A 25,401-nucleotide genomic window follows, 5' to 3' on the forward strand; every position below is an offset into this window, starting at 1 on the left:
AAACTGCAGTAGCAAGCATTTGGTTTATTCGTTTGAATTATTCCTCCACAGGGCGAAAACAACCACCCCTTGGATTTAGAGGGTCCTTATCATTTCCTGTGATATTTATTGAAATAACACATGCACACTTGTATATTTTGATTTAATTCACGTCACTGTAGTGATTTTTTTGCACATATATTTTAGAGCTTCATAGAGAGTATTTCATCATGTTATAGAGTTCTGTAGTGAGTCGCTTTGCGGCCAGTCTCACTGATTTCAAATGCTCTTCCCTAAAAAAGATTTATCCTATAGTAGTTGTGCTTTTCAATGAATATCGGTTTTTCAGTTACAATGGATTGATTTCTTTTTGGTCTTCGTTTTTCTATCGGCTCTGCCCATCTATCTCATCTTCTGCCCCTTTCACTCCCTTTGACATCTTATGTACTTGTTTCAAGCTGTTACTAGCCCTGTCGACACACACAGCTGGCTCTTGGCCTTAAGCAGTGGAGGATGGAATACAGCTGCAAGTCTTATACTACTGGAATGCCTTCCTGGGCCATGTGAAGGTGGCAGTCCTGGGGGGGGGGGGCTGAGCATGCTGCTTTCCCAGTGGGAAAAGAGGGTGTTTGGCCTTAACACCTACTGTTCCCCTCCTCCTGCCAAGACTGGTGGGGCAACAGTCAAAAGGAGTGGAGTATGAGATCATCAATTAGGGACACTGGAAGTATTTGTGACCAGGGAAAGGGGGGGGGGGGGGGGTAAGAGAGGACACGTGCCTGCGGAGGGGGAGGTAAGAGAACAGAACCAGAAGTGGAAAAAATAACAACTTCTGTCTACCAGTTCCAGACTTCTTCCCTTTTATGCTGTCTCCCCCCCCCCCCCCCCCCCCCCCCCCCCTCTTACTGAATTTCACTTGGACCAGATGTTATACACATCCTAGGGTACGGAAAGAACTTAAGCATGAAATTGCTGATCTCTTGTTAGTGATCTGTAACCTGTCATTAAAATCTTCCATGGTACCTGAAGCTTGGAGGGTGGCCAATGTAATGCTGACTTTTTGGTTTTTTTTTTTAATAAAGAGTTCCAGGGCTGAACCTGGAAATTACAGACAGATAAGCCTAACTTCAGTGCCAGCAAAATTGTGGAAACTATTATAAAGAGTAAAATTAGGGAAACACATAGACAAACGTGTTCAGTCAAAGGAAGTTTTGCCTCACGACAATTTGAAGGTGTAAATAACATGTGGATAAAGGTGAACCAGTTGATGTAGTGTATCAAGAGTTTCATGAGAGACTCCTGAGAAAATTAAAAAGTCATAGGATAGGAGGCAGTGTCCTATGGATTAGGAATTGGTTATTGGACAGCAAAGGGTGAAGAGTGGAGAGCTGCAGGGATCTGTACTGTGATAGCCCTCCGCCATAATACCTGGGACCAGTACTATTTAACATATTTAGAAATGATCTGGAAATCGGAACGATGAGTGAGGGATTACATTTGCAGATAACAAAACTATTCAAAGTTATCAAGGCGTGTGGATTGTGAAAACTTGTAGGAAGACCTTAAGAAACTGGACGATTGGGCATTCAAATGGCAGATGAAGTTTGATGTGGACAAACGCAAAGTCCACATTAAAAGAAATTGCAATCGGAATTGGGAAGAATAATCCGAATCGGTTACCTGATGCTGGGGTCCACCTTAGGAGTCAGCACTCAAAAACAACAAAAAAAAAAAGATCTAGGTGTCACTGTAGACAATATGCTGAAATCTTCTGCCCAGTTTGCGGGGGGCCAAAAAAGCCAACAAGATGCTAGGAATTATTAGGAAAGGGATTGCAAAGTAAGACCAAGAATATTATTATGCCATCACTCTATGGTGCAACCTCACCTTCAGAATTGTGTTCAATTCTGGTCGCTGTATCTCAAAAAAAGATAGAGCAGAGTTAGAAAAGGTTCAAAGAGTGACCAAAATGATAAAGGGGATGTGAACGCCTCCAAAATGAGGGAAGGCTAAAGAGGATAGGGGTTTCTAGCTGAGGGGTGATATCAATGAGGTCTATAAAATCATGAATGGGTAAAAGTGAATCGATTTTTCACTCTTTCAAAAAGTACAAAGACTAGGGGACGCTCAATAAAATTACATGGAAATATTTTTCAAACGGGACAAAAATTTTTTTTTTCATGCAATGAATAGTTCTGGAACTCAAAGCCGGAGGATGTAGTAATGGCAGTTAATTTATCTGGGTTTAAAAAGGGTTTGGATAAGTTCCTGGAGGAAACGGCCATAGTCCTCTGTTGAGATAGACATGGGGAAGCCACTGCTTGCCCTGGGATTAGTAGCATGGAATCTTGCTACTATTTAGGGTTCCGGAATCTTGTTACTCTTTAGGATTCTGGAATCTTGCTATTCTTTGAGATTCTGTATGGAATGTTGCTACTAATTGGCTTTCTGTCAGGTACTTGTGACCTGGATTGGCCACTGTTTGAAGCAGGATACTGGGCTACATGGACCATTGGTCTGACCCAATATGGCTATTATATATTCTTGCTCCTAATCTCAGATTCTCCCTACTTACCCCCCCCCCCCCCCACACACACACAAAATATATATATATAGGTTGTTTTTCCAACTTTGCTTTTTTTATTTTGTAAAATCAAATGTGCCATAAGCAGTGTTACAGTATTTTCAGATTCTTAAATAGTATTATATTATTTGCTGTAACCTGCTTTGAATATGTGGATAGAATAACCTTTAATCTTTACTGTATTATTACTGGTGTAGTCTTTCACTGTCAGCGGCAGATGGGGGCTGTGGATCCAGCACAACGTATAGCACCTGGCTAGTGACGGAGCAGGAGGCTGTGGCTCTCCAGGCAATTGGAGGTATAAGAGAGCAGCCCAAGGTTTTTTTTTTTGGGGGGGGGAGGGGGGAGTAGACTGATCTACACTCTTCCTGATCCGATTTCTCTCTCATTCTTATATTGCTTTAGCTTCCCTTACCAAAAAAAAATATATATATATATGTTATGCAAAGGCAAAGTTGGAAAACATCAATTATAATTTAAATGTGTAATTAATATATAAAAAATGCTAATTTATACACTGTCGCAGTAGCACTGCAGGTCTTTCTAATTCTTGCTTCAGGTTCCAGCCCTGTACTACCAAAAGAAATTGGGAAGCTGTGAATGTAGGTGGCTGTGTGCACGGAATAGAAACAGAACTACCGTTTAAGAAGAAAAGAAAACTCTATATGTTCTACTTATTGTGATTTAAGAAAGCCATGGCAGAGAGTGACTTGCCCAAGGCCACAGCGACTAGTGATAACAAATGACAGAAAGAGTTGTGGGGGAGCCGCTATAATAAGAAGGGATCTAACAAAAAAAAAAAAAGAGGTGTGGGTGGCAGTGCTGATTCAGTACAGAACAGCGCAGTCTCTAGCATTTGCTGGCTGGGCCGGTGGGCGTGTCTGCCGATTTTCGCAGTAGCTAAGTAGTGAGGGTAAGGCGAGAGCTGGAAGCAGGTTGCTGGGGTGTCGGATGCAGTCCTGATGCCACAGCCACCATCACTGAATGGGCAAGATGATCCTGCAGTGCAGTAGTCTTTGTGTACTGTACAAAAAGCAGCATCAAGGGGTAATGTTGGTGAGAAACCGGTGCGCCTTGACTAGGAGACAGAACGGGCATCTGTCTGTCTTGGGCCAGGAGCTCTGCCGACACAGGTGGAACCTGCAGAGAAACAGAACACGGTGAGAGTAATTTTATAGTCTTTACCTGTGCACCTGATCAGCTCTAGAAAGGAAGGTGAAATTAGATCTTACCTGCTAATTTTCTTTCCTCTAGACCCTCCAGACCGGTCAAGACGCATGGGTTATGTCCTCCTACCAGCAGAGGGAGACTGAGAAACACTGAGCTTTTGAATACTGTATATATAACCTGTGCAGTACATTCACTAGCCAGTATAACCCTGACAAAGCAGAGAAAAAACAATAACACCAACTAGAACTAATAACCCCGTACGTGGTCATTGCCAACTGGACACTTTCTTCATATCCTTCATTGTGCCCTTCATCTAGTGTGTGCTTCCACAGGTGGACTAACAAACACGGTCACACCTGACCAGACTTATACAAACCAAGTCTGAAACCATAGAAATCACACTCAACAGCTGCCAAGATAGAACAACCGACTACAGACCTCTTGGCCTACAGTACAGACAGAGCGGGCCTTGACCGGTCTGGAGGGTCTAGAGGAAAGAAAATTAGCAGGTAAGATCTAATTTCACCTTCCTCCACGACCCTCCAGACCGGTCAAGACGCATGGGACGTACCCAAGCAGTAATATCTTAAGGGCAGGAACCACGTAGGCCCGAGGTCAACACCGCAGCCCCAAACCCTGCCTCTTCCTTGGCATGCATATCAATCCTGTAATGTTTAACAAAAGAATGCAATGACGACCAAACCGCCGCTCGACAAATATCTAATGGAGGAATCATACTACTCTCCGCCCAGGAAGCCGCCATACCCCTGGTAGAATGAGCCGAAAATTCCTTAGGGACCACGCGGCCCTTCAGCAAATACGCCGAAGCAATTGACTCCTTCAACCATCTCGCTATCGTAGCTTTGGAAGCTGCCGCGCCCTTCCTTGCCCCACCATGGAGAATGAATAAACGATCAGAGAGCCTATAGTGTCGAGTTCTGGAAATGTAACAGCGCAAGACTCTTCGCACATCTAACTTGGCCAGTCGACGCTGCTCTGCATCCCCGGCCAAATCACCTAAAACTGGCAAGGAAATCACTTGATTCACATGAAACTCTGAAACCACCTTGGGCACGAAGGACGGCACCGGGCGCAACGAGACCTTCTCCTTGGAAAAAGACAAAAAGGGCTCTCTACAAGACAAAGCCTGAAGTTCTGACACCCGCCGAGCTGAAGTAATAGCCACCAAGAACACCGTCTTTAGGGACAGATCCTTATCTGAAACAGAAACCAAAGGCTCAAACGGCGGCCTCACCAAAGTATCCAAAACGAGATTCAAATCCCACGGAGGCACCATCCGCCGCCGGGGCGGGCGCAGTAACTTAACACCCTTCAAAAATCGAACCACATCAGGACTAGAAGCTAACGACTTTCCCTGGAGCTTCCCACGGAAACACGACAAAGCCGCTACCTGCACCTTCAAAGACGACAAGGCCAAACCCCTGTCCATACCATCCTGTAAAAACTCCAAAACATCTGTTACCGACGCCCGAAAGGGAAGAACCTGCCTACCTGCACACCAATGCTCAAAAACTCTCCAGACCCGGACATACGCCAGCGAAGTGGACTGCCTACGCGAACTCAACATCGTATCGATAACTCTGGCCGAAAAACCTTTCTTCCTTAACCTGTGCCTCTCAAGAGCCAGGCCGTAAGCGAGAACCGATCCGGATCTGGCATAACTATCGGTCCCTGACACAACACCCCTGAATCTGACAGCGGCAGAGGATCCGCTATCGCCAATCGCACCAGATCTCCGTACCACGGCCGACGCGGCCAATTCGGGGCTAACAGAATCACTTGTCCGGGGTGTCGAGCGATGCGCTGAATCACCCGACCGACCAACGGCCATGGGGGAAACACATACAGCAACTCCTGCGGCCACGGCATTAGGAGCGCATCTATGCCTTCCGCTCGAGGATCCCTCCGGCGACTGAAAAACCTCTGAACCTGAGTATTGCGGGCCGTTGCCATGAGATCCATCACGGGAAGTCCCCAGACCGACACAATGCGATTGAACACCGACCGATGAATCGACCACTCTCCGGGGTCTAGAGCATGCCTGCTTAGGTAATCTGCCTCCACGTTGTCTACTCCAGCCACATGTGCCGCGGAGAGCGCTAGAAGATGAATCTCCGCCCATTGACACAACAGCGCCGCCTCCTCCGCGACCGCCTGACTCTTTGTGCCCCCCTGATGGTTGACATAAGCCATGGCGGTGGCGTTGTCGCAAAACACCCGGACTGCTTTCCGTACCAGCACACTCTGAAACGCCAGAAGCGCTAGCCGAATGGCCCGGGTTTCCAAACGATTGATGGACCACTGAGCTTCTACCTGAGACCAGCGTCCTTGAGCTACCTGACCGAGACAATGAGCTCCCCAGCCCTGAAGACTGGCGTCTGTGACGAGAACCACCCACTGCGGAGCCTCCAACGGCATTCCCTTCTCCAGATTGCCTGGGTCTAACCACCACTGCAGACTGAGGCATGGGGTAACCGGCAGCTGAAGGCTTACATCCAACTCCTGCGACAGAGGCGCCCACCGACTGAGAAGAGCTGACTGCAACTGCCGCATATGCGCCCGGGCCCACGGAACTACCTCTATGGTGGCTGCCATCAACCCCAGGACTTGCAGGTACTCCCGGGCCGTCGGAGCCGCCCTTGACAGAAATAGTCGGATCTGACTCTGCAACTTGCGAATCCGGGGGCCCGGCAGAAAGACCCGACCGTTCCTGGTATCGAATAGAACCCCCAGGTACTCCAGCGACTGCGACGGCACCAGGTGACTCTTGCCAAAGTTCACTACCCAGCCCAGAGACTGAAGAAAGTGCACCACTCGAGCAGTCGACTCCTCGCTCTCCGACTGGGACTTTGCCCGAATCAACCAGTTGTCCAGATACGGGTGCACCAGAACCCCTTGCTTCCGCAAGGCCGCCGCCACTACCACCATGACCTTGGAAAAGGTTCGAGGAGCCGTTGCTAGTCCGAAAGGCAGAGCACAAAACCGAAAATGCTTCCCTAAAACCGCAAAACGCAGAAATCGCTGATGAGCGGCCCGAATGGGGATGTGCAGATAAGCCTCCGTCAGATCCAAAGACGTGAGAAACTCCCCTTCCCGCACCGCGACAATGACCGACCTCAATGTCTCCATGCGGAAAGAGGGGACTCTGAGGGCTGCATTGACTGCCTTCAGATCCAAGATAGGTCGAAAGGCATCCTCCTTCTTTGGGACCACAAAGTAGATTGAATAGCAGCCCAAGCGGCGCTGAGCGGCGGGAACAGGTACCACCGCCCCCAGACTGATCAGCCGCGCCAACGTGTCTCGCACCGCCGCCCGTTTGAGTCTCGAAAGACAAGGGGACTCCAGGAACCTTTCGGGAGGCGAGCCGTCGAACTCCAGAGCGTACCCGTCTCGCACCACTTCGAGGACCCACTGATCCGATGTGATTCGGGCCCAGTCCTGGTAAAACTGACTCAGCCGAGCCCCTACCCGAACCAGGGCCTGGACCCGCACACCTTCATTGTGAATTACGCCCCGACACCTGTCCTCCCTGTCCTCCCGCGGAGAAATCACGGCCTCCGCGCCGATTCCCCCGAAAGGACTGAGTTCGCTGGAAAAACCGACCTCTAAAGGCCCCACTAGTCCTCCCGGGCCTATACCGGCGAGCCTCCTTAAACCGCCCTCGGGAGGAAGTACCCCTGAACGCCGCCTTAGGACGAAAATCCGGAAGACGAGGGGCCTTGGCATCGCTGAGACCTTTCACCAACTTATCCAAATCCTCCCCAAAGAGCATGGACCCCTTAAACGGGAGAGAGCAAAGCTTCGCTTTGGAGGCCGCGTCCGCGACCCAACCTCGCAACCACAGTGCCCTACGTGCCCCCACCAGCATAGCCATATTCTTGGCCGAAGCACGGAGTAAATCATAAAGCGCATCAGACAAAAAGGAGGATCCCATTTCCAATTTGGCTAATTCCTGAACCCCGGAGGTCCCAACCTCCACCGAGTCATCAAGCAGCTTCTCGGCCCAACGGAAACACGCCCTCGCAACCAGCCCCCCACAAATTGAGGCCTGCAGGGCCAGGGCCGACAAATCAAAACTCCGCTTGAGGAAGGCCTCAAGTCTCCTATCCTGGGGATCCCGGAGAGCAGTCCCCCCGTCTACCGGTATAGCCGTGGCTTTGGTGACTGCTGTCACCACCGCATCCACTGTGGGAGCCTTAAAGGAATCTCTATCTTCCTGTGGGAGCGGGTACAGCCTAGACATCGCTTTAGACACTTTACAGGGAGAATCCGGCGAATGCCACTCTTGAACCACCATATCCCGGATGTCCTTATTCATGGGAAAAGACCTAGCCTGCCGCTGAATCCCCTTAACCAAGGGATCCACCTGCCTAGCCTCCCCCAAAACCGCCTCTGGCTGTTCGAACTTAAGGGTGGAAGAAACCTGCTCAATGAGTTCCGCAAGCTCCTCCCTGTGAAAAATTCTCACTACAGAAGGATCCTCCCCCGGGACCACCAATTCCGGCTCTTGAGGACCCTCAAACCCCTCAGGATCCGCGCTATCACTCAAGGCCCCTTCAGATCCTACAGGGGAGAATCCCTCCTCGTCGTCCCACTCAAACCGAGGCCTCTTAGTCGGAGCCGCACTAACCCCCTCCCCTAAAGGTGGGGGTCCCGACTTCCAGGCTTGAAACAGGGTCCATACAAAATCCGGAGGAAAACCAACTCCTCCTGGACCCTCCGGCGCCACCTTCGGAGCCGATCCGGTAGCAGCAGGGCCGAAAACAGCTGATTCCGCGGGGCGCGCGGAATCCAAAATGGCGGCCGTTCCCGCCAAAACTAAATTCGTTGAAACCGGCCCTGCCGAAGTTGCTGCTACTCCCAACACCCCCGAACTAGCTGGGGCCTCCGCTATTAACACAGGGGGTGCCGCCACCGGCGCGACCTGCTTCGGTTCGCCGCACAGCCGGCACTGACCTCCCGGCGCCTCTATACCCCGACGCGAGCACGCGCGACAGCGAAGAAGTTTGCCCGCCATAACTTCAAAGCACTGACCGGCGCAAACACTCTGTCTCACAGCTTTCCCCACAATAATTATCCGCCCTGCTCTCTCTCACTCTTTCGCCAGTAATAGGAACGGGCCTGCCGTCTGTTGCTATGTAAACAAAGCTGCAGACGACTCTTGAAGGGATATTACCAACAAGGCTGCAGACGGCTCTTAAAGAGATATTACCAATTTCTCCTTGGCAGCTGAAAAGTGGGGGCTCTCAAGGCTACAATACTAGAAAGCAGCCGAGGCACAAGCTGCCAGCGTCTCCAGAGAGAGCAGCACAGGGGGAGGGACCTGAAAACAGGTGTAACACCCCAAGGGGGAAACTGGGCCCCACCGGACCCAGGGCCCCGAAGCACTTTTTTTTTTTTTCCCACGTACAGGGATTACTCCAACCAATAAATAAGGAAATAAGAGGAGAAACCCCCTTAACTATATAACCAAACTACCTCACCAGACTATTGAAGACTGCACAGGCTGTCCATCTACCTCTGCTGAGACTGAGAAAATACTGGCTAGTGAATGTACTGCACAGGTTATATATACAGTATTCAAAAGCTCAGTGTTTCTCAGTCTCCCTCTGCTGGTAGGAGGACATAACCCATGCGTCTTGACCGGTCTGGAGGGTCGTGGAGGAACAGAGATGCCTTCTTTCGCTTATCGCATAACAAAACAGAGTGCAAGCGGCCGGTACAAAGCAAAAAAAAAAAAAAAAACCACCAGGAGCCTTCAAAAGTGGAACGTTTCCTTTAATCACTGGACTGGATTAATGCTATACATTGTTGACCTGCGCTTCTGCACTTACATCACCCATTGATCTAGGAGCATGACTTACACTATTTCTTAAGTTGTGTGTGTAATTATGACCATGTCTGCATGCACACTCACTAGTAGAATACACACGTGCAGATACCTGTATTTACAGATAGAGGACAGGCACGTACATTACACATGGACATTTTACCATTCAGAATATTTATTTATTAACCACCTTTGGAAGAGATTCACCCAAGGTGCTGCTCACCATAAAACGTACAATGTTTCCTAGGCCATGTAGTAGAAATTGTCATCTCAGAGGATCCTAAGCCCACAGGACATCTCTCTAGTCCTCCTTCAGTACCCCTTCCCAGGCATCTGCCTTATACTGGTTTATGTGGCTCAGGCACTGGTTCTCAGCTCCAGTCCTCTACACCCCCATTCAGGTCTGGTTTCCGGTTTGTCTATTATGAATATTCAAGATATGCATACCTTTGATTTAAGAGCCAGGCAAATCTATGTATTTTTCTAACCTGAAAAGCCACAAGAACACAAGCAACAGGCACTGTTAAGAGGTATGTGGGACTCACCTTGGAGGGATGGTTAGTTGGCAGCAGCCAAGGCATGAGTATAAACTGTGGGATAGTACTTCTTTACCTTAGTAAGGATATCAAATAAGTCTGTCATACAGTCCTGAATCTAAAAAACAAAAAACAAGATGTAACCTTTCTCCAGATCAGTCGTAAATTGCTGAAGAAAGGGACGTGACTGTCCCAGTGGGCATCAGAAGGAATGGTGCACGGTGTCAAAGTGGGGTGTTCTCAGTTCCTGTAGTCACTGATTCAACAAGAGTCACTGTAAGGGATGGGGGGACAAAGTTCCTTATTCCCAGCCTCTCCCTGTGGGAGTCACTGCAAGGAACAGTGGGAGATTACTGAATGAAGACAGCTCATTGCTCCTGCAACCTCTGTGACATATAGGTACCTATGGGGCTCATTTTCGAAAGAGAAGGGCGTCCATCTTTCAACATAAATTGGAAGATGGATGTCCTCCCAGGGGCGTCCAAATTGGTATAATCGAAGCTCGATTTAGGACGTCTTCAACTGCAGTCCGTTGCAAGGATGTCCAAAGTTCAAGAGGGTGTGTCGGAGGCGTAGCGAAGGTGGGACTTGGGTGTGCCTAACACTTGGATGTCTTTGACCCATAATCGAAAAAAACAAGGACAGCCCTGATGGACTTTTTCACCTGGACCTGTTTTTCTTACGACTAAGGCACAAAAAGGTGCCCAAAATGACCAGATGACCTCCCGTTACTCCCCCAGTGGTCAATAACCCCCTCTCACCCTCAAAAAATATCTTTCAAAATACTTTTTGCCAGCCTCAGATGTCATACTCAGGTCCATGACAGCAGTATGCAGGTCCCTGGAGCAGTTTTAGTGGGTGCAGTGCACTTCAGGCAGGTGGACCCAGGCCCATCCCACTCCCTAACTGTTACATTTATGGAGGAAACAGTGAGCCCTTCAAAACCCACTGTACCCACATCTAGGTGCCCCCCTTCACCCATAAGGGCTATGGTAGTGGTGTACAGTTGTGGGTAGTGGGTTTTGGGGGGCTCAGCACACAAGGGAGCTATGTTCCTGCAAGCAATTTATGAAGTCCACTGCAGTGCCCCCTAGGGTGCCCGGTTGGTGTCCTGGCATGTCAGGGGGACCAGTGCACTACAAATGCTGGATCCTCCCACAACCAAATGGCTTGCATTTGGTCGTTTTTGACATAGACGTCTTTGGTTTTGAAAATTGGCGAGTCAGAAATGTCCATGTCTAGGGATGTCCAAATCTAGAGCCGTCCCAATTTAAGGATTTGGACGTTCCTGACGGTATTTTTGAAACGAAAGATAGACGTCCATCTTGTTTCGAAAATATGGTTTTCCCTTCCCCTGGATTTCGCCATTTTGCATGGACGTCCCTTTCGAAAATGTCCCTCCATGTGTCTTTATAGAATGGCATCTATATAGGTGTCTATTTGCCCTCTTAAACCAGGCATCCTGTTATATATATATATATATATATAATAACCATCAGGCTCTCTGCCACTGCCAGAAAGAGGGCAGTGGGCTAGAGGGTCCTTAGGATTGAAACATTTACTGTTTGTTGTGGCAGTAAATAGATGAATGGTAAATCTGATACAACAGAAAAGCTTAAACCCTGACCTTGTCAAGTTGGCCCAGTGGATCATTCACTGGGACATCCGGCTGTAGTCGCATCTGTTTTGTGAGAATCTGGAATATGTTGAATGTCGCCATCTTTATTTTTCCTATGAGGAGGGTCTTCTTGACCGCTGTGTTCTGGATATGAGCCCACTTCGACTCCTGAAGCAACAATTCAAAAAGTCCCCAGTGGCGATGCTGTTTAAGTCTTCCACACGAATTATCCCCATCTCATACTGACCCCTGAAGTTCATTATCTGAATGTGGTCATGGGCCCTAAGTGTGAAGTCTGTTTTCGTCAAAGCAGAATCTTCTTTCAGATAACTTTTCTTCTGCCCTACTAAGAAATTCAGTTTTAACAGCATAAGCATAACCATACTGGGTCCATCTAGCCCAGTATCCTGTTTCCAATAGTGGGTAATCCAGGTCATAAGTACCTGGCAGAAACCCAGAGTAGAAAGATTCCATGTAGAACCCCAAAGAGTAGCAAGATTCCGTGCTGCCAATCCCAGGGCAAGCAGTGGTTTCCCCCATGTCCATTTCAATAGAAGACTAGTTTATGAAAGATGAAGACAATGGCAGATAGTGTGCTAGCGGGGGGAGGGGAGACACTTATCCTAAGCCATAAACTGCAGCCCAGCCTTCCCTTCCCCTACCACCTCCATTCCTTGCAGCTAGTAACACTGTGGCTTTAGATTCAGATTATTATTTATAACCCCGCTTTTATCCAAGTACTACTACTACTACTATTTAGCATTTCTATAGCGCTACAAGGCGTACACAGCGCTGCACAAACATAGAAGACAGACAGTCCCTGCTCAAAGAGCTTACAATCTAATAGACAAAAAATAAATAAAGTAAGCAAATCAAATCAATTAATGTGTACAGGAAGGAGGAGAGGAGGGTAGGTGGAGGCGAGTGGTTACGAGTCAAAAGCAATGTTAAAGAGATGGGCTTTCAGTCTAGATTTAAAGGTGGCCAAGGATGGGGCAAGACGTAGGGGCTCAGGAAGTTTATTCCAGGCGTAGGGTGCAGTGAGACAGAAGGCGCGAAGTCTGGAGTTGGCAGTAGTGGAGAAGGGAACAGATAAGGATTTATCCATGGAGCGGAGTGCAATGGAAGGGGTGTAGGGAAGGTCTACTACTACTACTATTTAGCATTTCTATAGCGCTACAAGGCATACGCAGCGCTGCACAAACATAGAAGAAAGACAGTCCCTGCTCAAAGAGCTATGTAATAAAAGTGAGCCAAGTATAGGACAATCAAGCCATTGTGACATCACTGATGAGGTTGGCTCTTATTGGTGGCCTGAGGCATTATGACATCACAACATTAGCTCTGGTTACAAGAGACTACTAACCTACTATTTATCACTTCTATAGCACTACAAGGCGTACGCAGCGCTGCACAAACATAGAAGAAAGACAGTCCCTGCTCAAAGAGCTTACAATCTAATAGACAAAAAATAAATAAAGTAAGCAAATCAAATCAATTAATGTGAGCGGGAAGGAAGAGAGGAGGGTTGGTGGAGGCGAGTGGTTACGAGTCAAAAGCAATGTTAAAGAGGTGGGCTTTCAGTGTAGATTTAAAGGTGGCCAAGGATGGAGCAAGTGTGGTCAAATTCCTGATCCCCTGTTACATAGTGCAGTGTGTCCCCCAGACATACCAGCTATAAGATGGTGTGGTCCAGCCCCTACACCTACCAGCAGTAGGATAGTGTGGTGTGGGCCATGGTCCTAGTTTGGGGGAAGCATTTTAAACGGCTACCTCCGTCCTCCTGCTACCACATCTTGGCTCGCTCTTTGCTTTCCGTCCCCTCCCCAGTGGTTCAACATCTCATCTCAAAGCTCCCTCCCTGCCACAGCTACTTCAGGCAGCCAGACAGCAATAAGAGAGAGAACACAAGTGGCAGAACCTTCAAACCTACCCCGACAGAAGTGTATGTCAGAGGGTCTAGAACCCCAGATGAAGAACACAGAGGTAGAAGCCTCCATGGCACATTTCTCGTCATGCTGTCACTCTTGCTGCTATGGCCTAGCTAGAGGAAGGAGCTAGGGCCAGAAGGAAACTTTGAAGGACGAGAGAGATGGAGATGCTGGATCGGGGGGGGGGGGGGGGGGGGGGGGTTAGGATAGAAAAATGGTGATGTGGGAGGTGAAACAACAAAGAAAGCGGGAGAAAAACCAAAACGTTACCAGTGTACTTGCTGACGTTTAATGTTAGACAGCACCAGCGTTTATGCCTTGCACTCCATGCGAATTCTGGAGGCACATCTGTATACGTCAATTTGAAGACCCCCCTGAAGAAGGCCGGTTGGCCGAAACACGGCCCGTGTTGGGTCTTAATACACTTTTTTTGTGCTCTTACTCATTGCGGTTTCTTTCTGGTCTATTTTGTTTTTTCTCCCGCTTTCTTTGTTGTTTTATGTGTTTTGCGGGAGATCTGGACCCCTTTTTGTTGATGTGGGAGGTGAGACAGCAGGGGGAGAGTGAGGAGATAAGAGTGTGTTCCAGAAAGTTTGAGAGGGCAAGAGAGAGTGATGGAGGGGGAGGATTGTGTCAGGAGTAGGAGAAAGAGTGTGGGGGTAAGGGAGGGAGGGAGGGAATCCTCAGTAGGCAGAAGATGAAAGATGGGAGAAAGGAAGAAGAGATAGAGAAGGTGAGGGGAAAGGGAAAAGGCAAGAGGAGAGGAAGGATGAGGGGGAAGGTAGGGAGAAGTGGAGAGAAACAAGGAGGGAAAGGGAGGTGTGGAAGATGAGCAAAATAGCAGAAACTATTACAAAGAATAAAATTACAGAACACATAGACAAACATGGTTTAATGGGACAGAGTCAACATGGGTTCAGCCAAGGGAAATCTTGTTTCATCAATTTGCTTCATTTCTTTGAGGGTGTGAATAAACATGGATAAAGGGGAGCGTGGGGCGTTGTCAGACTAGAACGAAGCTTTGCGCGGGATTGGGAAGAAGAGGACCTTGGCTCGGCTGGCGGGGGTTGGGGTCCCCTGCCAGCAAAGGTAGGCAATGGAGGGTTGGCGGCGGGAGGGGGGGGGGGGTCAAAGTTGGTGGCAGGGGGGGGCTAAAATGTGCCCCCTGACCTCGGGCTCTGAACCCCCCCTCCCGCCAAAGCCTGGCTACGCCCCTGCTGTAAAGTAATACAAAACACCACAAATGTCTACCATATCATAATAATATAACTTCCATGGGTCACGTGACACCTACTTAGGAAAACACATCACCACAAACAGCGCAATGTGTACTAGAACATCAATAAACCCTTTTGCAAAACTAAAAAAGACAGATTAGTACAGATCCATCCTGCACAGTTAATGCTAACAGAAAACCATGTCTGTTTCATATACACAGAACACAGACAGACCCTCATGCAGTATAAAATAACTAACCACAAATTAAAAACATGTAGACAAATCAGGGGTGTAGCCAGACAGCAGATTTTGGGTGGGCCTAGGCAAGAAGTGGGTGAGCACCAAGTGTTCTCTCCCCCCCCCCCCCCCCACCACCAAAAAATATCTCGGCTGGCGGGACAATGTTTCTCTCCATCTTGGCAGCCTGCAGCAGGCATGCGCTGAAAAATGAGAATGCGCAGGTGCCAGTATCGTGGAGAGCAGCATTTTTCTTACCATCAGGATGAAGTCTTCAGCTGGAGGAGCTTGGGATCCCCAACAGCTACCGCTAAACGTGTGCTACTGTTGGGTGGGCCTGAGCCCTAACTGGATGGGCCTTGGCCCACCCAGACCCACCTGTGGCTACGCCACTGAGACAAATATTCAACTGAACCCCCAAGAAGCCACAGTGCTTCACTAGAGAAAAATGATACATGTCCACCTGTACTGTGCAAATATGAAGACAGCAGATGTAAATTTCAAAAACTGATATATTCCAATGACTGTACTATACGTTAATAAATACAAATAAAACAAAAATGGACAATATGATGATGGTACCATTTTTCAATTAGCTTTCAGAAGCCAAAACGTCCTTCCTCAGGTTAGGGCAGTAGACTGCTGTTACGGTATTCTGTTCTGACATGAGAAAGGAGGGTTTGGTTTCCGAACATTAGTTTAAAAATGTATTAAAATCAGTCCAATAAAGATATCCCTAAGCCACATTGAACTCAGACTTGTTTGGGATAATGTGGGATATAAATGTCACAAATTAATTAATTGCAACTGGAAACAATGTGCTTCTACTACAATTTGACATGTCCAGCGCGTTCGACATGGTCAGCCACCAAATACTCTCAAACATCCTGGACTACTTCGGGATTGGAGGAAACGTACTTAGATGGTTCGAAGGCTTCTTAACAACAAGAACCTATCAAGTGATATCAAACTCAAAAACGTCAACACCATGGAAACCTGAATGCGGAGTACCACAAGGATCACCGCTCTCACCGACTCCTTTTAACTTAATGATGACACCATTAGCCAAATCGCTATCCAACCATGGACTCAACCCGTACATCTATGCAGATGATGTCACAATATACATTCCATTCAAACAAGACATAACCGAAATCACAAATAAAATCACACACAGCCTCAAAATAATGAACTCATGGGCGGACGCATTCCAACTAAAGCTAAATGCAGAAAAAACACAATGTCTCATCCTGTCCTCACAATACAATACAAACAAAACCAATACCATAAATATCCCAGATTACACCCTTCCGGTCTCAGAAATTCTGGGAGTCACTATTGACCGAAATCTCACACTCTAAGATCATGCGAAAAATACAGCAAAGAAAATGTTCTACACAATGTGGAAACTTAAAAGGATCAAACCTTTCTTCCCAAGAAGGCATACCACAAACATCCATCTTAAATACTAAATAATAAGACTATACACAACCTTCGAAAGCTAATCAAGAAATGTATTAAGTTATGTCCAATAAAAAAGGTATCATCTTATTTTCTTTTCCATGTTTTATTTTGTTTGATTTCTATTGATTCCCAAGGGAAGTATTCCGCAGCCTAGTACAATCAATGGTGCTAAGCCATCTAGACTACTGCAATGCCATTTATGCCGGATGCAAAGAACAAGTCATCAAGAAGCTTTAAACCGCTCAAAACACAGCAGCCAGACTCATATTTGGGAAAGCGAAATATGAAAGCGCCAAACCCCTAAGAGAAAAACTACACTGGCTCCCACTAAAAGAACGAATTGCATTCAAAGTTTGCACCCTGGTCCACAAAATCGTTCACGGAGAAGCCCCGACCTATATGTCAGATCTTATAGACTTGCCTACTAGGAACGCAAAAAGATCAGCACGCACATTCCTCAATCTCCACTACCCTAACTGCAAAGGACTAAAATATGAATCCACATACACGACCAGTTTCTCATACATCTGCACGCAGTTATGGAATGCACTACCGAAGGCCATAAAAATAACGCAAGACTTAACTATCTTCCGAAGGCTACTGAAAACAGATTTGTTCAAGAAGGCATACCACAAACATCCATCTTAAATACTAAATAATAAGACTATACACAACCTAGATATAACTGGAATCTTATCACTTGAATGATTAACCTCTTTACTACTGATGACCAAGCAACACCACTTTAATCCATATGTCGAATACGGTCTCTCCATAGTTGATGACCTAATGTATGTTACAATCCAATTTAGTACTCAGGAACCTTCATGCAATACCATAATGTATTCTTCCTTACCATGTATATATGCACATGGTATATATTTATACCATGATCTGTTCCATGCATGTTATGGTCCATGTATGTTACCATGTATGTATGCACCTTAACGCAACACCATTTGTAATTCTGTTACCCGGAAATGGCAATCGCCATTACGTAAAATGTAAGCCACATTGAGCCTGCAAATTGATGGGAAAATGTGGGATACAAATGCTACAAATAAAATAATTAATTAATTAATTCTTTATTAACACAGCTAGCACACTATTTTATCCTAAACTAAAAATAAAATTCATTTTTTTCTATCTTTGTTGTCTGAAGGTTTGCTTTTTCTAATTGTGTTGGAAAAATTGTGTTTCTGCTATTCTCGTTGTCTTCTTAACTCTCTTGCCAAGATTTCCTATCCATTTGTCATTTTTCTCTCCTTTCTTCTCCTTTTCCTTTCAGCTTTCTTCAGTTTATTTTTCTGTCTCTGTCCAGATTTAATTATTTCCTAGTTACATTTTTTTTTACTGTGTCTACCTATAGCTTTCTATTTCTTTCCTTCACTCTGGCTCTCCTATTTCACTTCCTCTTATTTCCCAGTCTATCCTCTTTCTTCCCCCCATTCAGCATTTGCCCCCTCTCTCCCACTTCCATCCAGCATGTGCCATCTTTCTCTCCTTACTTTCTTCCAGTGTGTGTGCCCTCTTTCTCTCCCCCTTTCCATACAGCATATGCCCTCTATTCTCCCCCATCCAACATCTACCCTCACTCTCCCCCATTCCGTCTAACATCTGCTTTTTTTCTCTAGCCATCTAGCCACTGGATAGATACGATCACTGCTTACCCTGGGATTGGCATCATGGAATGTTGCTACTATTTGGGGTTCCAGAATCTTGTTACTCTTTAGGATCCTGGAATCTTGCTATTCTTTGATATTCTACCTGGAATGTTGCTACTATTTGAGGTTCCGGAATGTATTACTCTTTAGGATTCTGGAATCTTGCCATTCTTTGATATTCTACCTGGAATGTTGCTACTATTTGGGGTTCCGGAATGTATTACTGTTTAGGATTCTGGAATCTTGCCATTCTTTGATATTCTACCTGGAATGTTGCTACTATTTGGGGTTCCGGAATGTATTACTCTTTAGGATTCTGGAATCTTGCCATTCTTTGAGATTCTACCTGGAATGTTGCTACTAATTGGGTTTCTGCCAGGTACTTGTGACCTGGATTGGCCACTGTTGGAAGCAGGATACTGGGCTAGATAGAGCATTGGTCTGACCCGGTATGGCTATTCTTATGTTCTTCTGGTAAGGAGGGAGGGCTGGAGAAAGATGAGGGAATTATGGAAACATAAGGAAGGGTAAGTGAGTGGGAAGGAAGCAGTAAGGGTGTACGTGAGAGCAAGAGAGGAGGGATAGAAGACTGGAAGGATAAAGAAGAAAAACACAAGTAAAAAGGGGAAAGAAAATAAAATGGAGCCTATAACATAGACAAAAGAAAGATGACAACACGATGGGAAATATAGAGGAAATCCTGAGAGAACAAAATGAGTTACAGAAGAAAAAAAATTAGAAATTCGAAGGGAGAGGAAATGTGGAGAAAGATAATGGAATCTTGTTACAGGGCTGGAACCATCTGAGATCCTCCTCCCCCCTCCCCCCCCCCAATAAAGCAAATAAATGATCCCACAAGCAGGGCTGCCAAAAGACACAGCCGGGCCCAGGGCAGGACTGCCGCCCGCCACCTCCTCCCCATTTGGGCCGCCCCCACATGCCCCCTTACCTTCCTGTGTCTGACTGCTTCTCCCTCAGTCTGTCATCTCTCTGCTCCTGTGTGCCAGGAGGACCTGGATAAATTGCATTAATTCGATAACCCGGGTCCCCCAGGTTATCACGTTAATACAATCATCCGGGTTCTCTTGGCACACAGAAGCAGAGAGAGAGAGAAACCTAAAGCAAGCAGGCAGGCAGGAAGAAGCTTGCCAGTGCTGGGCCCCACCTTGGAAGGTGGCCCGGGGAATTTTGCCCCCCCCCCCGCCCCCTCTCAGTGGCCCTGCCCACAAGTACGGCCTCTGCACATACCAGCTGTAAGGTGGTGCTCTGTGCTTTTTCCAGCTTGATTTTCAGCCCTGCAAGCTCATTGTTCAGCTGCAGGATCCCATTCTGCATCTCCTCGGTGTACTGGTGTAGCCGGGCCCGTTCCAGCTCCATGGTCTCTTGACTGTCGCTCTCACGTTCCATCAGCTTAGCCTGGGTAGCTACCAGCGTATTAAACCTGTTGACCATCTCTGAGATGTCTTGAAACTGAAGCCAACATGGAACATCGGAGGATTAAAGACTATTAGCCTGACCCTAGCATATCTATGAAGAAAACAGCCACCGAAGTGGAAGTAACGAAGGAAACCTTTAACCTTATGGTGTCCGTAGCAACAAACAGGCAAACAGTAAGGTTTACTGATGAGTCTTCCGACACAATCCCACTAACGGAAGACGGTTCTTAAAAGGTGCGGTTTTATTGATGAACAAAAAGACCCGACACGGTACCGTGTTTCGGTTAAGAAGCCTGCCTCAGGGGCCTGAAAGCTGACAGATGAGGTGGAAATATGGGTGCATTTATTAAATTAAATAGAGAATGCATGTATGACATTAAAAAGGAGTGTTATGTTAAAAACTTTTCATGTGCTGACCTCTGGCCGATAAGCAAATCAAGGAGTAAATCCTTCCAAGGTACAAAACCACTAAATGTACCTATATTTCCACCTCATCTCTCAGCTGAAGTGCTTATTACATTTGATGTTTTTTCCTTAAGAAATGTACATATTATAGTGCATTTCCCTTTTACCTATGAAATCACCTGCACACGTGATCCTCTCATTCTTTCCGTTTGGACTGAATGACTATGATTTACATGTTATGACTTTTAGTCTTCATTGCATTGTATATGTATATTTCTGATATGCCTATGTTTTTGTTTAATTGTTGTTGGGTTTTTTTATTATTGTTCTTTATTATTGTATTACATCTTTATGTGTTGTTTTCAGACACCTGAGGCAGGCTTCTTAGCCAAAACACAGTCCCATGTTGGGTCTTTTTGTTCATCAATAAAACCACACGTTTAAGAACCATCTTTCATTAGTGTGAATGTGTTGGAAGACTCATCCGTAAACCTTATTGTTTACCTGTTGTGTAGCATCTACGACATGGTTACACTACAGAAGATTCTAAGCTTTATACTGGATGTGATGTTGAGATCCTTTGAGATTTCTAACGTCCCCAGATTCTCTCCTTCCCACATCCATTATTTTTTTGATACTACAGCAACTGGCAAGACCAGGATTGGCCTAATTAGGAAGTGCTAGGCTGCAGCTTTGGGGATGGGGGTGGGAGGGAGACCCTCACCCAGTAGTGTGCTGGAGCAGGCTCTCACAGGCTCACAAGAGCCGGTTGTTAAGTTTTTAAGAATTTTGGGAGCCGGTTGTTAAAGTAGGGCCCTCCATGGCTACTTTAACAACTGGCTCCCAAAATATGGGTTTGGGCCCCCTGCTGAATTATCTTTTACTTTGCTGGTGGGGATGCTGAGCCCTGCCAGCCAAGTAAATAGACTACTGCTGCTCCCCGCTCCTTGTTTCCAGCTCTGGGCAGCAGGCTGGGACTTCTCGAGCATGTGAGAGAAGTTCCAGCATGCTGCTCAGAGCAAGACGTTGGGAGTGGTGACAGTCCATTTATTGGCTGCCAGCAAAGGTATACCTAGCGTGCCGGCACGAAGGGAGGGGAGGGAGGAGAGAGAGGCAAGTGTTGCTCCCCCCCCCCCCGGCCACCCCTGGCCCTTCCAACTGCAGAGCTGGCTACGTCCGGAGAAAGAGCCCGTTGTTAAAAATTTACCAGCACACCCCTGCCCTCACCCCTCAACTCCTGTGATATCCCAACCAGATCTACATGCAGATACCCTCACTCCCACCCCACCCCCCTGCAATATGCCAACCAGGCCTACATGCAGACACCCTCACCCCACCCCCTTGCAATATCCCAACCAGACGTACATGCAGACACCCCCTGCAATATCCCAACCAGACCTCCATGCAGACATCCTCACCTCTTCAGATTTCTCCAGTACATTCTGCAGGTAGCTTTGAAAGATGGCATATTTCTCCACATGCTTGCCTAGCTGCTCTCTCCTCTGTGTCAGCAGCTTAATCTCTTCCTGGAGACGCGCTGTTTCTTTTTCCTTCAGTGTAATTACCAGCCGCTCTGCGTTCGCCTTCTTCTCAGCCCGGCTTCGCTTGGAGTCATTCTCCTGACAGATGAGCCAAGCCAAAAAAAAAAAAAAAAAATCAGGATTACGAGCCCCATCTATCTGTAAGACCTTCGGGATAGGGGCCGGCAACACTCCACAATCTCTTAGGTCTAGTCGTTCATTAAATAATAAACGATGTGAAAAACCTTTTCCCATAATTAAACTTCATAAAACAGGAGGAAAAAGACCTTAGAAACCTTTTAGTCAGACTCAGATAATGTCTGTTCTGCATCAGTTCCACTTCTTATTCATCGGTCTTTAAAAAAAAACAAACCCTCCAAACCTTTTTATTTTTACTAGTAATTTGTGATGTTTTAAATTAAATTAAAAAATATTCAAAGCTGAGAAAACACGAGCAAGCACGTATTTTATTTAACCCAATGGGGCCTGTTTCACCTCTATTGCAGGCTTCCTCAGGGGTGATCGTAATGCGTGCTTATGCAATCAATAACCTCGTTATCTGTTACAGACTCATTTAGTATCAAACCCAGCAGTCAAAGGTGAGGGAGCAAAAGAAGAGGAAACCAAAACTAATCCAAGCAATCAGGTCTTTATTGCTTCTAAAGCACAGTGGGTCGATTGTCAAAAAGGCTCGACATGGCCATGTTTCGGCTGGCATGCCTTCATCAAGAGCCTTATATTACCAACCACAAAAACAGATTTTGTAATGATGTTATGTATATTAAACTGAAAGTGTCCAGCTGGCACTCCGGACAACGAACATGCAAAACAAACCAGAGGCGTAGCCAGACTTCGAAGGGAGTGGGGGGGGGGGGTCCAGAGCCCGAGGTGAGGGGGCACATTTTAGCCCCCCCCCCCCCGCACCACCGCCCCCCTCTGCCTGCCGCCACCAACTTTCACCCCCCCCCCGCCGCCGCAACCCTCTCGACTCCCCCTTCCCACCGCCAACCCTCTCCAACCGTGTACCTTTGCTGGCGGGGGACCCCAACTCCCACCAGCCGAAATCCTCTTCTTGGCCATGCAGCGTTGCCGAATGATCTGATCAAGTTTGAATCTGTTTCTGTGCGTGCGTCTGACGTCCTGCACATACAACGTGCAGGACATCAGACACAAGCACAGAAACGTGATCAGATCATTCAGCAAGCAACGCTGCGCAGCCGAGGAGAGAACTTCGGCTGGCGGGGGTTGGGGTCCCCCTCCAGCAAAGGTATGCGACGATGGCGAGGAAGGATTGGCAGTGGGAAGGGGGGGGGGCTTGAGAGGGTCGCGGCAGGGGGGTCCAGGGTCAAATCTATGGGGGCCCATGCCCCCGTGGCCCCATGATAGCTACGCCCCTGAAACAACTAGGACAATATTTGGACCAAAATGATTTGTTAATTGAAACTCGATCTGGCTTTAGAAATGGTTTCACTACTGAGACATTTCTGGGCTCTTCAATGTCTGAAATTAGATGCATACTGACCAAGGGTCATCAAGCTGTCCTTTTACAATTGTCATCAGCTTTTGATTTAGTCAATCATACCATACTGTTAAATTTATTGAGTGAGGGCTTTGACGGAAACTCCAGTAATTTGGAATGCGACGACGCTGCCGGGCAGACTTTTATGCTCTGTGTCCCGCCAATGACGAGATGGATTTAGATAGGCTGGAGTGGGCTTTGACGGCAACTCCAGTAGTTGGAACAAAAGGACAGAGCCGGGGCAGACTTCTAAAGTCTATGTCCCAGCAACAATGGATGGACCAATCAGGTCTTTCTTTATCTGCTGTCAATTACTATGTTACTATAAGTAGAGAGGTATGGTAGCCATGTTAGTCCACTCTTAAAGGTTATCAATAGAAATCAAACAAAATAAAACATGGAAAAGAAAATAAGATGATACCTTTTTTATTGGACATAACTTAATACATTTCTTGATTAGCTTTCGAAGGTTGCCCTTCTTCCTCAGATCGGAAATAAGCAAATGTGGTAGCAGGTAGTATATATAAGAGAAACATCCAAGCATTACTTTGACAGTCTGACAGAGTGGGAGGGTGGGGGTATGCATGGGGATCTGACGAAGAAGGGCAACCTTCGAAAGCTAATCAAGAAATGTATTAAGTTATGTCCAATAAAAAAGGTATCATCTTATTTTCTTTTCCATGTTTTATTTTGTTTGATTTCTATTGATAACCTATGTTACTATGAAATGGGAATCACCATAAACATCTAGTCTTGGTTAGAAGACATAGAACGTATAGGATGAAAATGGGATCTATAACTTCAAACATGTGGAAACCAGTGTTGGGTGTTCCGCAGCCCCTCCCCCCTCCCTAGCTTTCTTAACAATCTGATGTCTTCGCTAGGTCACTTCTGGAATGAGTTTATATTCATATGCAGATGATATGTTAGCACTTTGTAAATTTAAATGTGCTTTCAAAAGATGCTGAGCTACTGAATATAGTTTAAAACTTAACACTGATATAACTAGGGCTCAGACTGCCGTCTATTGAATTGGTCTGTCATAGGCTTCTTAATCCAAAATAAGGAATCTGTGCTTGAATCTTCATTGAAGATATTATATTAGACCTCCACTTGACAATGATGTTACAAAATTAAGCAGCTTGTCAAAAAGATATTTATTAAGTTGTCAGCTTTGACGTGTTAACAGATACTTCCTGCACGAACGTTTTCAATTAGTTATTCAAAACAACCATACTCTCACAGCTAGCGATTACTCCGTGAATCGCATAAAGAGAGAGGGGAAAAATTTGAGTACCAAGAAATGCAGACCGAGACTAAGAAAATGTGGCAGAAAGATACTGAAAGATATTTCCCAATTGTTTTGGCTGCCACAGGCTTGATCAAAAAGAACTTTCCGACCCACCTGGATAAAGTTGCCCCTACACGCGACATCTTACGAACTGCAGAAGGAAGCTGTCTTTGCACAATGCAAGCACTACAGCAAGCGTTAGCAGTAAATCTGAGACTGAGATCATAAGCCACATACCCCGGTTTAGGAGCGAGCTTCATTTCTGTTATGGTATGCGCAAAACTAACCCACATGGTGGTGGAACAAGATCCTGGAGAAGAAGATTCGTACTTTTAAGAACTACTATGTAAAGTTTTGAAAATAGTTTAAAGCAGGGGCGTATCTGCGTGGGGCCACAGGGCCCTGGACCCCCCTACTGCCGCCGTGGGTACCTTTGCTGGCGGGGGACCCCAACCCCCACCAGCCGAGGTCCGCTTCCTCCTGCCGCTGCGAGGTTTTTTAAGTTCTTCATCGGGATTCGTCCTCCGTCACTCTGTGCTGCTGTTCAAAGAAGCTGCTAGCTGAATGCAGTTTCGGACTGAGTCTGACGTCGCTGCTGCACGTTGTACATGAGTCTGACGTCCTGTACGTACAACATGCAGCAGCGACGTCAGACTCAGTCCGAAACTGCATTCAGCTAGCAGCTTCTTTGAACAGCAGCACAGAGTGACGGAGGACGAATCCCAATGAAGAACTTAAAAAACCTCGCAGCGGCAGGAGGAAGCGGACCTCGGCTGGTGTGGGTTGGGGTCCCCCACCAGCAAAGGTACCCACGGCGGCGGGGGGGGGGGGGGGGGTCGGAAATGGCGGCGGCGGCGGAGGCTGGGGGGGGGCTATAATGTGCCCCCTCACTCTGGCTTCGGCCCCCGCTACCGCCGACTTTCAGATACGCCCCTGGTTTAAAGCATTCTTATTTCAAGAGGCTTTTAATTTAGAGAT

The 25,401-nt window shown here is 46.9% G+C and overlaps 1 protein-coding gene across 1 annotated transcript in view; it reads right to left on the bottom strand.

Annotated features, from left to right (window-relative positions):
- Nucleotides 1–3,651: 3,651 nt before the first annotated feature.
- Nucleotides 3,652–25,401, bottom strand: part of CFAP73 (cilia and flagella associated protein 73) — a 32,407-nt gene continuing 10,657 nt past the window's right edge. The window contains exons 4-8 of the mRNA XM_030219190.1: nucleotides 21,512–21,712; nucleotides 19,501–19,722; nucleotides 11,748–11,906; nucleotides 10,130–10,238; nucleotides 3,652–3,703 (exon numbers count right to left, since the gene is read on the bottom strand). Coding sequence (XP_030075050.1) covers nucleotides 10,143–10,238; nucleotides 11,748–11,906; nucleotides 19,501–19,722; nucleotides 21,512–21,712 — 678 coding nt within the window. The 3' untranslated portion in view covers nucleotides 3,652–3,703; nucleotides 10,130–10,142. The remainder of the gene's footprint in view (nucleotides 3,704–10,129; nucleotides 10,239–11,747; nucleotides 11,907–19,500; nucleotides 19,723–21,511; nucleotides 21,713–25,401) is intronic.

Source organism: Microcaecilia unicolor, chromosome 11 (assembly GCF_901765095.1).
Source record: "Microcaecilia unicolor chromosome 11, aMicUni1.1, whole genome shotgun sequence".
Classification (NCBI taxonomy): Eukaryota; Metazoa; Chordata; class Amphibia; order Gymnophiona; family Siphonopidae; genus Microcaecilia; species Microcaecilia unicolor.